This window comes from Chenopodium album, chromosome 22 (genome assembly GCF_948465745.1).
Source record: "Chenopodium album chromosome 22, dcCheAlbu1.1, whole genome shotgun sequence".
Taxonomy (NCBI): domain Eukaryota; kingdom Viridiplantae; phylum Streptophyta; class Magnoliopsida; order Caryophyllales; family Amaranthaceae; genus Chenopodium; species Chenopodium album.
Genome location: NC_137855.1, coordinates 34,192,855 through 34,209,019, shown reverse-complemented (window position 1 = coordinate 34,209,019; position 16,165 = coordinate 34,192,855). Strand labels below are relative to the sequence as shown.

General features: G+C 34.6%; 2 protein-coding genes and 1 pseudogene across 4 annotated transcripts; 1 reads left to right on the top strand and 2 right to left on the bottom strand.

Moving 5' to 3' along the window:
* The first annotated feature begins 217 nt into the window (after positions 1-217).
* On the top strand, positions 218-8,857 carry LOC145604735 (uncharacterized). Of its 3 annotated transcripts, none has more exons than XM_081660665.1 (11): positions 218-403; positions 1,743-1,846; positions 1,936-2,067; positions 2,149-2,222; positions 2,328-2,433; positions 3,015-3,083; positions 3,264-3,328; positions 3,417-3,515; positions 4,472-4,571; positions 4,659-4,752; positions 8,449-8,857. In XM_081660665.1, the coding sequence occupies exons 1-10, from the start codon at positions 250-252 to the stop codon at positions 4,719-4,721; spliced, it is 966 nt and encodes a 321-aa protein (XP_081516791.1). In that variant the 5' UTR covers positions 218-249; the 3' UTR covers positions 4,722-4,752; positions 8,449-8,857. The 3 variants fall into 3 exon arrangements, with proteins under 3 accessions (XP_081516791.1, XP_081516790.1, XP_081516792.1); XM_081660664.1 differs by having other exon boundaries at positions 8,420-8,857; XM_081660666.1 differs by having other exon boundaries at positions 8,417-8,857.
* LOC145604239 (germin-like protein subfamily 2 member 2 pseudogene) lies at positions 7,283-8,537 on the bottom strand (annotated as a pseudogene).
* Positions 8,858-10,695: 1,838 nt separating the features above from the next.
* On the bottom strand, positions 10,696-12,358 carry LOC145605953 (uncharacterized). The gene has a single exon (XM_081662019.1). It carries the CDS (start codon positions 12,169-12,171, stop codon positions 10,984-10,986), a length of 1,188 nt encoding a protein of 395 aa, XP_081518145.1. The 5' UTR covers positions 12,172-12,358; the 3' UTR covers positions 10,696-10,983.
* Positions 12,359-16,165: the final 3,807 nt, after the last annotated feature.

Here is a 16,165-nt window from a genome sequence, read left to right as displayed (position 1 = left end):
AATAAAATCACATTCGATATATTTTTTTCTTATACTTTATAAAAGTCATATACTCTATATTTAAAGTCAAAGTTTAGTCAATGCATACAATAGATTTAGATTGAATTAAAGTCAAAATATTACATTGACACTTTGATACGTGTTCAAGTTTGACTTTGTTAATAATTAAATATTAATCGACAATATTATGGTTCGATTATCCTATTCAAAGGGAAGGAGAAAGTTCAGAATTTGCAAAACTCTCCAACAATGAGCATGCTATCTCGAGTTCAATTCATGGCTTCTACTATTCTCATCAATCCAAAAGGAGGATTACTATCAAATGCAGTTCATCGCAACAATCTCTTTCTTTCCTGCCCAACTTTCCGTTCATTTTCTCTCTCCTCATCACCAATTTCTCCAGGTAATAAATTTCATTTCCCTTTTTTTTTTTTTTTTTTTTTTTTTTTTTAGATTTAGCAATATGGGTTCTTCAAAATTTCACTTAATTTGTATGAGATTTTCGCACCCAGAAGTTGCAGGTTCAAAAAGAGAAAATAAAGATTGATTTTTTATGTGGGATTTATGTTTAGTTAACGTGTTTATGTTTTGCTTAATAGGGTTGGATGATATTGTCCCCCCATTTGTGAAAAAAGTTGAAATTTGTTGCTTTCACCCAATTTTTGAGTTTTTGTTTGAGGGATTTTTGATATTGTACTTAAGTTGTTTGATGAAATGCCAATGTGGGTTACTAGAATTTCAAGCAGTAATTCATGCTTATTTAATGTAGACTATGTGTAGCTACTACTCTACTAGCTTGAATACTGAACTTGTTTTCATTGTATGAGCATATGAATATGGTTACTTTATGTTTATGGTGAAAGGATATACAAAGAATGGAAGTGAGTTTAAGTTAGTGGCTTTGATAAGGAATTAGGAGAAAATTTTCAGCTTTTGTATGATAGACTTTGGAGATCAGGGGTAGCTTACCTTGTTGGGGTTGTTATTGTTGGTTGTTGAAAGCTCGAAGCCTAATTTTGGTTTAGTATCCTGGAGCCTTAGAGATATCAAAGTATGAGAATGTGGAGAGATATCACTAAGTAGAGGATATTGTGAGAAAGATTGTACAGTGTAAGACAGCTAGAGAAAAATTTTGGCTGTTTGACTTCTATAATTATTCAGTGTTTGAGATACAAATTAATAACATATTTAGTATGATGGGTAAAATTAGGTTGTATTAGTCTTTCAAACTACCTCCATATAGGCAACACTGCAATGGTAAGGCTGTACATGTATGTTTCTTCGCAGAGCTGGCTAGATCCTCATCAAATGATGGCGTTTCTGAGTTCGGAGACTTTGGACCTCAAAATTGGATGGGGGGTGGGACAAAGGACATTAGGGAGAAAAGGAATAGGAAGGAGTTTGAGGGAAAACCAGAGTTTTGAGGAAGGGATAATTATATGGTAGAATGGGTAAGCTTATACTATTCTTTCTTTTATGCAGCATGGTTACATGAGTCTCAGACTTGTCTTGCCAACAAGTGAGCAACTAATTGACTACACGAAGTTCGTTTCCGTGTGCATGTTTATGCTTTTTGAAAACTCTGCTAGTCTGCTCTTGATCTGTGAGTTATATTTTAATGTATATTAGGCTTTTGCATTTTCATGGTGGTTGTAACCTCTAGAAAATCCACTAGAACTGAAAACTTATTTTGGACTTAAGTCTGCATATATCTCAGTTTAACAGTCTAGCCAAATATGCAGAGGTATGCCAAGTAACTCAAGCTACAAAGAATGAAGTGGATGTATTACTTAAAGGAGTTAGTGACAGAAACCTTGTTGAACAGATAAAGCATATTATTGATATGGTACTTGGACTTCCTTCTCTCATCTTATAAACTGGCGTCATGTTTGTAGCTATTTTACTAGTCTAATAGGAATATTCTTTGATTTCAAGGCAAACCGGGCATCATTGAGAAGAGAAGTCCTGCATACAGATTTTCTTACCCCACCTGTATTAGATGAGGCTATGGTGGCCTTAAAAAAGTTAGCTGATGTGACTGCTATTCCTAATGGTGGATATTTGGAGGTCAAAATCTTATTCTGAAGCTCGTTGTCTAATTATTGGACTTTGTTAATGACTTTGTTTGAGTTTCTCTAAATTATGTAGGCAGAGCGGTGTCGACTTTCAGTGGGACACCCAGAAGTTCTTAGATCTGTTTCTGATACCGCCGCAGCATTGAGGTAGGCCATTTCTCTTATGTTCTAACTTCTTTTGCTAGCTATGTGTTTAAGCATAACTATTGAGTATGTATATTGCTTAATGATTAGATTGATTTCTGTCTCTAGCATTATAGGGAACTTCGGATATCAACCACCTACCCATGGGGATTTCCTTGGCTCAATTCTAGGCACAGGGATTGCCAGAGAAAAGCTTGGAGATATTCTCCTTCAGGCATGTCATGTAGTCCACTTGACTTTTACTTTTAACTTTCTCTTGATAATTGCTCAATTATAGAAAGATGTAGGTATGGTAAATTGATCAAGTCAAGCTTATCATGTTTTCATGGTTCAATGCCTCTCTCTCTCTCTCTCTCTCCCTTCTTTTTTCTAACGGCTAGATTGAGGACTACTTATATGATTGAGCTGACCTCTGATTAGTCTTGAGTAGATGTGTAGAGAGTATGTTATAGAACTAAATGAAGCAGCACTGATTAATCCAAATTAATTTGCTGACGCCATCTCCTCCTGATAGTGATTCATATTATTACACCAACAAGCTCCCTTATATATCTCCTCAAGATACAACTAAAAGTGTATTGCACTACCAATTATGCCCTTTTGAAAATGCCAGTTGCTCATCTTGAGGATGAACATTGAACAAGTGAGTTGGTTTCTCGAAAGGATGCCCTGGGTTTGAGAGGGGCTTCTTTGAAAAATGAAAAAGAAATCGCAAATAGTTATTACGTATGTTGTCTAGCCTATATATATGGCTATGACTAAATATATCTTGATTATATATTTTTGGATTTACAGGGAGAAAAAGGGGCTCAAGTTCTTATTGTTCCTGAGCTCGTTGACTATATGATGTCATCATTAGACAAGGTAGATAACTCTCTGTTGGATCCCTGTTTTGCACTTGAGCTCAATAGAGTGTTTCAGTTGTTTTATTTGTAGTTTTGTACTAATGTAGTATTGAAGCTTTAAGATGAATGGTGAGCAAGTTTAAGTATCACTAAATAAAATGTTACCAAAATCTTTTTGTGAGCAGCTTTTCTGTGGCAGGTTGGTAAGGTCCCTGTCTCTTGTACATTGATACCATTGGAAGAACTCAAATATGAACCACCAAGGTAAGGGTTGTTGTTGGTTCGTACACTCTCATAGTCTCATGAATTATAGGGAATCTACACCATAAGCATCATTATTTGTTCAATGCAGGATCAAGACACTAAAGGCAGTAGAGTCGTCATTGAGAGTTGATGCTTTAGCTAGTGCTGGATTTAAAATTTCACGCTCAAAGTTTGCTGATTTGATAAGGTAGATTTGAGCTTTACCTTTCATTTCTCATTCATTGGATTCTGTTTATTATAATGGATGGTGGTAGACTAATGTATAAATATGGATATCCTTTTATCTGCCAGCTCCTTCTTAGTTTGTTGGGAATCCCAAACTGCATTTACCTTGTTTTTTATTTGTAGAAGTGTGTTATATGAGAAGGTGTCTCACCATTCAATCTACAAATTGTAGGCTATTAGCCATTATTTCTGGCTGTAAATTGTCATTTTCATGGATGCAATTTGTTCATTTTCTTCTAATTTTTTAATAGTTATAGATTGTTAATGGTGTGATCCATTACATTTAGATTTATGGCCTTTGCAATATAGCATACGATACAGAACATTCTTCATAGAAACAGTTGCAAAAGGAGAATATATATATATTCTATTTGCTGCAACTTCGTGAGATTTACCTTTGGTTGTTTCATGTAGTTATGATCAATGTTGGAGTGTTGGATGTGTGTTGCCTACTACACAAGTGGATTTGCTTTCAGTTTTGGTCACATATATCTTCATTTGTGTTTAGGGATTAGTCTTCCAACATGCAGTACGTTAGCATATCTTTTGGTGTAACAACTTACTCCCAATCTCCCATTGTTATATGCCCACATTTGACTTGAGTTTTTGTTTCAGCGGATTGAGTCAAATTCCCCTAGTTGTTCTTCACTACTTAAAGTCTTACATTTCCATCATGCCATTGTAGATCTTCTTTGAATGTCTTAACTAATGTATCATTAAAGATTTTAAGGTGTATTAGCAAGGTTCAGATTCCAATATGCTAAATCTAGATTGTGATAAATTTCTACATTGAGTCTTGAGACAGCCCTTAGGGGCATAGGTCTGTTATTTGGGAAAGGAGGGAATAGTTAATATGATGAACATATGACATATGAGCCAGAAATAGAATTTGATGCACTATACTGATCATTTTTATAGCAAAGGAGATGTCCGCATCAACTGGAGTACTGTGACGAAAAACGGAGCCACACTTAAGACTGGTGACATCGTCTCAGTCAGTGGCAGTGGGAGATTGAAGGTTTGTTTTTGTGTAAGAATTCCAGTTTTTTTGTTCCACTTATCATTATGCCAATTATTATTAATTTTTTTATTTATTACTTTGCAGATCGGCGAGATAGTTACAACAAAGAAGGGAAAATATGCAGTTGAACTTATACGATATCTGTAGTGAGCTGACTGATATATGACCATATTCAAAGGTACTTTAAATTGTTACACAACTATTTCAAATACTTCGTACGTTGTTCAATTGGGTTTACTTTTTATTTAAATCCATCTTGTCTATTTGTTAACTCTGTGGTGATCTGCCATTGCTTTCATATGCATCATCATACATCAAGTCATCAACTTATACAATTAGTGGTTCTTCTTTCTCCTTGTCTTTGAATATGTTGAAAATAAAGTTTACATAATACACGTGGAACAATACAATATATTTACCTGCAATAATAAAAGAGAGGTTTGATGTTTGAACTAGGAGCGAGCCATACTTGAAATTTGAGGGGGACCGACAATTATGGCAAGCGGTTTGGGCTTAGGGGGGCAGATCAATAAAAACCATTTAATGGGAAACTCTAGCCTTGTTCTGGTGGGGGAAGGGGGGGGCGAGTGATGGCATGTTTTGGCATCTATGCATTGCCAGTAGAGCTGTCAAAAACCGACCCGATCTGGTGAATCTGAACCGTTTCGAACGGTTCCGAAAAGGAACCGAACCGCTATGAATCTGTTATTTTAAAACCGTAAACCGACTCGACCCGATTTTTTAAAACCTGAAACTGAACCGGTCCGAATGTTTGAGAACCGTTAATGAAGCCGAACTAATACAACCCGAAACCGAGAACAACCCGAACCGAGTACTTCCGAACCCGATAGCAACCCGACCCATTGTAAAAACCGAAACCGATTAAACCTGACAAAAACCCGATAAACCCAAATCGTTTACAACCTGTAACTTAAAGCCGAACACTATATTGTATTAAAAAAATATGAATCAAAAGCTAACTCTAGATTTGTTATTATTATTTGATCCTGAAAATCTTTATACAGAAAAGGGACTTAATTTAAGCTAAACAACTAATTAATACTCCGTATGATCTATTGGAATAACTAATTATAGAATGTTGAGGATATAGTAGGATATATACGTTAATGTAACCCGTTTAAAACTGGAAAAACCCGTTGTCAAACCGACTAAGTTCAACTCGAGCCAATTTTGACCTGAACCGATTACAACCCTACCCGATTAGGACCCGATATGTTTTGACCCAAAACCCGCTTTAAACTGACAAACACCGTTTTTTAACCGGCCGACTTTAACCCGAACCGATTATGACCCGAACCAATTATAACCCGACCCGATTAGAATCCGACCCGAAAAGAAACTGTAATAAAAACAAACCTAATCGAACCGACCCGAAATTAATTAAAACCGATCCGAACTGACCCGATAATAATTCCAACCCATTAAAAACCGATCCGTTGTAAACCGAAAACCGATAAACCGAACCGCAAACCCGATTGACACCCCTAATTGCCGGTGCTTCAAAACAACCCTTTTTTAACATTCCCTTTTTGAGTGTATTATTGAGGAGGATAGAGGGGCTGGGGTTAGATCAGATAATTATTTGCTTATTCATTTGCTTGTAACTGTTAACAAGCCAAAGTCGGCTTTTGAACAACTTTTAGAGGCATTGTGTAATCAAAGGTTACTTGTATGGAGATTCCCATAATGGTTATACTTCTTGGAACGAAGAATAAAACTAAGTCAACTAATAATCGTAGTAAATTTTCAATTAGTTTGGATCACAGCTCTGATGTCACTATACATTCTTGTCACATTTATGACTTCTTCATAGTTAAAACCTTGATACTCAGACAGTATACTTTCTTGAACAAGAAGAATAATTTAAGCAGCTGCAGGAGGATCACACACTACAATCAATCAAAGCCTTAATCCCAAAAGTGGGGTCGGCTAACATGAACCAAATTTGATTATTCCGTGTAGTCATCAACATAAATCTTTCTCTTCCATCCCTTACGGTCCAAAGCTTCATCTTCATGTAAATCCATGCACTTCATATCCTTCCTAACTCCTTCCAACTAAGTCATTTTTGGTCTCCCTCTCCCTCGTTTAATCCCTCCATGGTCCCATTCTTCTACTCTTCGCACCGGTGCACCCTCGGGTCTCCGTCTTACATGTCGCAAAGTTAGTAAATTGGTGTCCACATTGTAGGAATTAGCTATCATTAACAGTGGCCGCAAAGTTAGTAAATTGGTGTCCAATTTGTTTTGTGACCAAATCATAATGGTTGCTAAACATTTTATTTATTTTTTTTTTTCTATTTCTTTTCTGTTTTTTTTACTTTTCTTATTTTATTTTTTTTTTTATCTTGGAAAAGACAGTCCAAGAAATTGGGATAATCTTTGTGACCATTTAACCTATAGTAGGAGGAATAATGGAGGATGTACAAGACAACGATACAACATGCTTTGAATTCCAATAAATTTCAAATCAAAGTTATGGCAAATAATATAAGTTGGTATTAATGATACAAATTTGATCAACTTACATACACACCAGTAAAGAATAATACTTTCCTCATGGAATAAAAATTCAATAATGAAAAAGATATTAATCCAATTGATTATGAACAATCCTTATTGCTAATAACTTAATGTTACAAACTAACATCTGAATTAAGATTTATGTTATATTACCATGGAAAAAGCCTACATTTTAGGAGTAAGGCCAGCCCTGATCTTCTCAACATTATGTTGGTCAATGTTAAAAGCCTTAGCTAGCACATCACTAGGCACAGGCAGGTCGGAAGTAAAGAGAGCAGCTGCAAACTGTTGAGTGCCTGGGAGTTGGCTGTTGAAGGCAGCTAAAACAGCAGCTGGGTGTTTGGACATATTTTTCTGGAAGTGAACCAAACCTCTAGGGAAAACAAATACTTCACCGGCCTTAACAACCTTGGAAATGAGCTTATTGCTGGTTGTTATGAAGCCAACATATAGTTCACCTTCGAGAACAAAGAGCATCTCAGTGGCACGGGGATGAATGTGAGGTGGGTTTAGACCGTAGGGAGCAAAGTCGGCACGAGCCATAGAGATTCCCAAGGTGTTGAGACCCGGAATGTCTTGGACGTTTGCTGAAGTGACTTTTGAACCAAGGATAGTGTTTGTGATTTGGCCTGGTTGTGAAATCCCGGTGAAGAAGAAGTCTAGTGGGGATATTGTGCCAATATTTTTGCAAACGAACCCATTCACAAGTATTCCTGAGACAATGATTAGCTGACAGATTAGATTTCAATATCATTGTGAAAAAAAAAAAAACAATAAATTGATCTGAATAGCAGGTAATTATGTTTATGTTTATAAGGAACAATATATGTGAACTAATAAGAAAAAAGCATTCTCTAACAATGTACTAGCAGTCTAGCACAATTATAATGTGCATACACGGTACATGTCAAGATGGTGTAAAATTACATTTTTCTTTGGAAATTGTGTATTGGTAAGGGGCTGAGGGTGGGTTATCTTTAGAGAAGCTTCATATACATTTGTTTACCCAGTAAAGTTATCTCATAATCTTCATTCATGCTAACAATATTCATGTCAGTCCAAATGTTTTGCATCAAGATAGTACGGAGTAATTGTTTTCTTTTAAGATCATTTTATGAAGGACATGGTGTGTCACCCACTGGGGTCCTCTCTCTAGCCTTGAGGGAAGGGGGAATGCGGATTTGATCCGTTGACCTTGGGGACTGAGGGAGATGCTTGCTCCTAAGCTCCCCACCCTACCCACCCAAACACCTCTTGTTTTTAGATCTACTAGAAGTCTGAATCAATTGTTTTGATTAGTAGATTTACCTGGTGTACGATCTGCAACACAGACATCTTGAAGCATGTCAGGATCATTGGCAAAGGCCCCAGTAGCAATTGCCGCTAGTAGTACCACCAAGACTGTTGTAGCTCCTGCCATTTCAAATGTAATTCAAGATCAAGTAATGAACCACGGTTGCAATAAGCTTGGACAAGAGTAGAGATAATTATACTCAAGTCTCTGGGATTGAGAACAAATAATTTGGCATCATGTTATATATAATACATAATCTATAGAAGTGCTAAGGCATCAAATATAATTTAATAGTAATAGACTAGCTATTTGGCTGGTAACATGTCTTTTCTCAGGCTTGACCATTTCCCATTTTATATATTTACTTATTTATTTTTTAAGAAATTTTGTTCTTCCTATTTAGAATCATTATAAGTAACAAAATAAGTTACAGTCGGAAAAATAAGAGACGGAGCGAGTAATAAAGTTCAATATTTCATTAAAGAATTACTCTCTTCCTCTGATCCCAAATCTGTTGACAAATGAATTGGTGTAATGCATTGCATGTTGACAACTTCTCTATTTGTGAGTTGGCATAGCTACTTGCATTTTTTAAAATCTACTACAGTATATCAATAATGCAAACGGTACTTGCTATGAAGAAACACTAAATGATTATAGGATAATAATGGCATGCTCAAGGCTGGCATTTTTGGTTCGAAACATTCTTTCTTAGTCTTGACCATTTCAACTAATCTATGGCAATTATTTAATCTTAGTATTTTCTTGAAAGAATGCTTATAGTTGTTTTTTGATGATAATCACTCTTATTATGTAAGTAGACCTACTTGTCTGCTTGCTCGAATGCAGCCAACTTTCTTGTACTTGAACATTTTAAAGAAAACTACGGTGAATAGTAACCTTGTAATTTCTTGTAGTTTTGTTTTGTTCACTTTATTTAGGGGAAAAAAAAGTTCATACTTCGTATAAGATTAGTTTTGAAAATTAAGTTCATGCTTCGTATAATGGTTAATAAGGGATAATCAAGTTTAGGACTTTAGGTTAGTTTAGTATAGACAACTTTTGCTAAAATAAGTTTTGAGAAGTAAAATTCGGGAAATCAGCACGCTTTTTTAATTACTTTCTCTCGTTCTAGATCACAAAAACATGACTCGACTACAATGATTAAAATGAGTGATTTTCACACCCCCAATCATTTATTTTGGCACTTTACCCTGTATATAAGCACATTATTTTGTGCTTCACATACATAGAAAAAAAGTATGTAAAAAACACTCCAACATTATTCTTTTCCTGATTTCAACTATCTTTATGTCTTGGGTTTTTCTACTTCAATTAAGTTGTCATTAGTACAACAGACAGCATAAGACCAATCTTTTACACATATTTCTGAAAGACAACCGTTTCCTTAGACCTTAAGCCGCAACACTTTTTTCCACATAAAAGGTTTCCTGACATGCTTTTATTTACTTATGCAGATGTTCAGACATAAACTTAGCTTTTCTTAATCATGTTTATTGCATATATTAAGTGGTAATTATACTATAATGTTGTCCTGCAATCACTATCAATGTGTATGGTAAGTTGGTAACCATATCTTTGTTTACACCGAAATTTTATTCTTTTGCCTAAAGAACATTGCTTTGACATTTGACTTCTTTTGTGGATCGTGACTAAACATCATACATGCTTTCGCGTTTAGTCATTTACCTACTGTTGTCTGAATTTGATAGTCACATTTACTGAGTCCTACTGTTTAATGTTCGGAAATAACTATCAATGTTCTTGAAATTGTGATGCTTTGTTATCGATTTTACAAAAATGATAATATATCGATTGATGGAGAGAGTATGCAAATGATCCAATCAATTTACATGATTTCGAGTAAATTTATGTTTATACTTTAATATAAGGTGTTTAGATAATGTGACTATTAAATATCCAATAAGTTTGCTTAAATTTTTAAATGTCCTATTAAATATTCGTCTTAAAGTCAATTGATATAATTATATCAACACTTTAATAGAATCCAGCAACCACAAATGTATGATGCAAAATGCAATAATTTCTCATGTTTGACATGATACATGAGCAAAAAGATAACAACCAAACCAAACAAAATATTGACACATCCTAACTAGTAAGCCCACTACTTTTTTAGCAAATAATTTCTAGCATGCTAGTAGCAAAAGTTTGACCAAGTTAAGTGTTATTTTTAGTTATGCAACACAATAATCACTTATTATTATACAAATGTACGAATATGTAATCAAGACCTCGCATCTATCAGATATTGTCTATATCATTATCTTTTGCGACTCTCTATAGAACAAAGAAGATACAGAATGCGGATAGAGAAGAGTCCTATTCACAAGCTAGAAAGGAGAAAAGGAGGATTTAATAACACATATCCCCTTTGGTTGTTGGTGTAAAATTAGCATTTCCTTCACCTAATATAAAGCAAGAAGACCTCAATTTCTTCCAAATCAACTTAAAATAGGAATAAACCTAATGAACGATACAAAAACTAGGAATATAATTTAAGTATGTATTAAGAACAGATTGATTATTCTTATGAATTGAAAGGACCATGATCATCAAATTTGCCAGAATTATCAGTCTGATGCCTGGAAAACCATTTCCAAACTTTGTAACTCTTTCTGCATTTCCTCAATTCTCTTTCACTAACACTACTAACTCTACATGACCCTCCACCATTTCTGAACATCTCATGCCCCAAACCATCACCACCACCACCACCGCCTCGAAACCCGAACTCCTTAGTTGATAACCCAAACCCACTTCTCCTCATTGCAGCAAGATCAGGTGGCATTTTCGAGCTTTCCGAAGACATATCATGAAGTTTCAAATCAATGAAAGCATGATCTTCACTATTAACAAACTCACTCTCTCTCAATGAGAAAATATTACTCTTGTTTGTACCAACAAAATTAGAAGCATCACAATAATCAAAGTTGCTCATTCTTGCTTCAGATTCACTAAAACAGCTCATTTTAGCTGAATCTAGAACAAAATTTCCTGTACTTACACTTGAAGCTCTTGCAGCAGATGATGAAACTGCAAAACCTCCATTTTCTTGATCAGTATCATAAAATCCCCTGAAACTGCAAAGTGATCTTGATCTTGAAACCCCATTACACTCATAATTCTCTTCATTATTATGACTATTCTGATTATTATTGTTGTTGCTGATATTCTGACTGTTTTTATCTCTCTTTTTTCTGAACAATCTTCCAATCTTCCAAAACTTACCAGTTTCTGATCTTGACCCATGATTGTTATTGTTACTATGATTATTATTGAAAGCAGTAGTAGAAATGCTATTGCTTCTTCTAAAATGGGAGAAATCATCATTGTTATGAGCTGATCTTCGTTCGATTCTTGACCTTGAACTTGAGATCTCATCACCATTCTTGTCATTCTCTAGTAAGAATGAGATTCTTCCGACATCGGCCGCGGTGGTGTTGGAGGAGGAGGAGGTATCATAGCTAGTGTAGAACTTATTATTAGTGTTAAAAGAGCAAGAACAGTAGTTAGAAAGCCTCTGTTCACCACACTGAGGGCAGACTAACTGAGCAAGTCTATCAGTAAGACAGTAAGCACAAATCCCACCTGAAGAAGAAGCTGAATTTGGGTGTTTTTTGCAGGGAAATTCAGGGAAATAATTGTCACCAACAAAATTATAATCTCCACCATTATTGTTATATGCTTCAACCTCTCTTTTTCCTCTGTCTCTCATGACTTTTGGGGGGTGAAATTCTTGTGATTTAACTTCTGGGGTTGTGAAATTATTGCAGAATTGAGGTATTTAAGGAAGAAATTGAAATGGGTTGATGAGATTTTGGCAAAATTTTGAAAAAAAAGTAGGGAATTTGGGGGTGTATTTTGAGGTGGAAAAAGAAGGAAATATGAAAGTGATAGTAGAATGAAAGATTGGAACTTTAAGAGGGAAAAGTAAAGAGAGAGAATGGCGTTAGCTTTACGTTAAGTGAGAGTGATGAGGTCTGCAGGTATTATTGTTGTCATGGAAATTGAGTGAAGGAATGAAAGTATAATCAATGAAATACTGCATGCTCTGCTATTATTTACCCTACTTGGCTGCCCCTCTTAAAAAGAAATGAAATTTACCCATGTTTGGGTGTGTAAGATAAAAAAAAAAATGACTTATCTTTTCTAAATTTAGTTGTCACACATGTATGTCATAACCTCTTAGAATCGGGAGGAAAGGTTTAACCACTAAGCGAGAAAAATCATATTATGAAGTATGGTACTTCATTTGTCCCAAAATAGACACATTAAACTTTTTTAAACTGTTTACATAATAACTTGATCATAGATTTTTTGTGATGTATCATATTTTAACTTGAGATATGTGGTTAAATAAATGATAATTTAAAGTTTCATAATATCAACCTTTTCATATTATTTTATCAAAATTTAATTTCACACTTCTATATTTAAGGATAAACTTTTACATTGACTCGTATGTCAAGTTTGGTTGTGTAAATTATTCTAACACAGGGAGTAAACTTTAAAGAATCTCCAATAATTTGTATTTGGGTATACCTAGACTCGAGTTTACTTAGTATTATACAAGAATATAAGTTAATCAAATGGATTACTGGTAATATATTTTCATCCAAATGATCAGACGAGTGACATAATAGCCTTTTTCATATACGAGTAGTTTCAAGTGTACTCGAAAATAACTAAGAATGTACGCAGTATAAGATTAAATTGAGGCGGAGCGTGGATAAAAGAAGGGAAAAAAAGGTATAGGGTATAGTAGTGATGTTGAGCAGCATGGACCATTGTCTCATGTAATGTGTAATGCCTTTTTGGCATTCTTTTTCCACGCACTGCTTTTAAGAACAATCAAAACTACGAGTATTACCTGTGCTGTCCACTTTCTATATTTGTTTTACAAATAATAATAATAATGCACAAATTTTTTAAAAATTTTATGGCCCCTTCTACTCGTATCATATGAGCTTTCCTTTTTTGTTCTTTTTCCTTCTTCTATGGTTTTCCTCTTTTTGCTTTATGGCAGCAACATACCCTTTACCACATTCTATTCTTCTAGTGAAAACCAAGGTTACTGGAAGGTATAAAATTTGTCAGATGGTGGTTCGATTTGTCTAAACGAGCACTTATATGTTTAGATCAACTGGTGACGTCGTAAGGGAGTTGTTCCAGTTTAACTAGAGGTGTCGAGTTTCAATTATATTAATGCAGCAGAATCGATAGGGATTGATGGATTGTATATCCCATGTTTAAGGTCTGTTTTAGCTTTAAGAAATTTTCATACTAGGCTACTAGCATAGGCATTAACAGCTCACTTATCCTAGGAATGTTTTTAAAGAAGAAATTTTTATTTACTTTTAATGCAAAAGATTACTAAAGATTATAGAATAATACATGTGGTGAACTGGTGATGCATTGAAAGTAGAATTTTGTAATATCAAGTTTTATTCAAATGTATTTGAAAGAAAATGTGCGCCTTTTGTAAATCTAACTTGAGTTTTCTTAGACTTGTTTAGTCATTAGGTTGCTTTTTATGTAAGATTGATTTCATCAATGAAATCTTTGCATTATTGTATAGTCTATATTTCAGTACAGTAATATTCATGGACTAATATGGTGTTATGTTATGGATTAATTTAATTAATGGTGATCTCGCATAATTTTTGTGCTTGGAGCTTCATCAGATTGTATTGATTATCGTATATATGTTTCTTGTTCATAAAATAAAATTGATTAAGTGGACCTGACATTACATGATGAACAACTCTAGTTTAAGGTGTTGTTAAGCATGTTTGAACATAATTATATTATATGAATTATACAAGCTTAAGCTTCACAAGTGAACCCTTTGAAATTCGTCAAACTACATATCCTAATTTCCAATCATGTACATAGATATGGAATATGGAATTGAGAGAACGTTTTGAGTGTAAACAATATAGTTAAGATCACGTTTACGAGTTCGAGTTTGGATTAATTAACTCGATTAAGTAAGATTAACTTAAGATGAGAGCATGAGACTACTAAAGAAAAAAAGGGTGTTACTTGATATCAATAAAGAATGTTTGGGTTAAAATTAAAGTGTGTGCATAGTTCTTGGTACTTTATATGTTAATTGTTGTTGAAAAACATGATGATCTAAAAAGTCAAATTTATTGAAGTTGGTATGTATTTGAAATTTTGAACAAAGAGATATGGTGATATGGATTGCATTGTTGGAGATGGAGTGCAATCTGGTGACAAGATATCAAGGATGAACAATGATGATATAGAATTTGGACTTTTTTTCTTAGGAAAATTCGACAATAAGGGGATTTGTGGCTATGTATTACAGACTACAGAGTACGGAGTAATATTTTGGTGCTCGTTCTTTATATGGTTGGTTTTATTTGGTTAAAATTCTTATATAATGTCCTTTTCTTTAATTTAAAGGATGTGTATTGATTATGTATCATTTATATTAAGTAGTCTTAGCTTTATTACGAGCATTATACATTGAGAAGACTATCATATAATCTTTGGTGTAAAAAAACTAATTTTGGTTGATTAAATTAAGATCAAGGTGCTTAAGCTCATTACTATGCTCTATTATATGACAAATGTCAAATTACTAGCAAATCAAATTAGGATTACTATGAAACAAGCCAATTCGACCAATGGAAACTTTTTATTGAAAAAAAAAATAAAGAGAAATTTCGCTGCCTTAGCTTCTAGTCTAGTCCAATTCATGTCTGGTCCAAGATCAGAAATTTACCAATCTAGTCATTTATCCTAGTCTAAATGGTTTGGTCTTAGCTAGATCAATGAACCTAAACAATAATCATTACTAAAAGAAGAACGACATCTTCTCTCCTTACTTTAACCAACCTCTCATAACTAGTCTATAGCATAGATATGCGACATAGGAGCTATATTATACTTCCGAAACCTGCTGAAATATTATGATATTTATGATGATTTCGACTTATGTATTAAATCTATCAGTCGTTATTACTTACATAAATTGGATTGGCGGATCGCCATCAAAAAAAAAAGAAAAAAGAAATCACATAAAACTCCCTAGAATCCTAGAGTAGCAATTGATTTAGGATATACAGCAGTGAATACTAACTTTTTGGTGCAAACCCTAATTAATGCTCCTACTAATCTACTAATGCAATAATGGCATAGTCACCCCACTAATCACACTGGCTGAAATAGCGACCTATGACATTGAGCCCCGACCTTAAACTTAAGCTACATATATGCTCATCTATTGCATGCCTTGCATTAACAAGCAACCTTTTAATTAGTTGCTGCTATTCTAGTTACGTTTTGGCGTGTCGTGGTGAAACTTATAAAGTGCTCCCCTAGGTTAAGCTATCTTGTCTCTTTCTAGACAAACTATGTAACTCATCACTATTTACCTAATCTCTTGCTCACTCTAATTAATACTTCTTCTATCCTACAATTATAACTAATATAAGGCATACTGCGCTGAAATAAGGCCTTGTTTTGTTCACTTGTACTTAGGGATGTCAATGGGGTGGGTTGGGGCGGATGTTGGTCTTTCCATCCCAATCCCCACCTAAAATTTCCATCCCCATCCCCATCCCTGCGACGGGTCCAAAAATCATCCCCATCCCCGCCCCGGCGGGTACAATTCCAAAACCATCCCCGCCCCACCCCCACTTGGATATCCATCCCCACTTAATCCCCACCTAAGACCC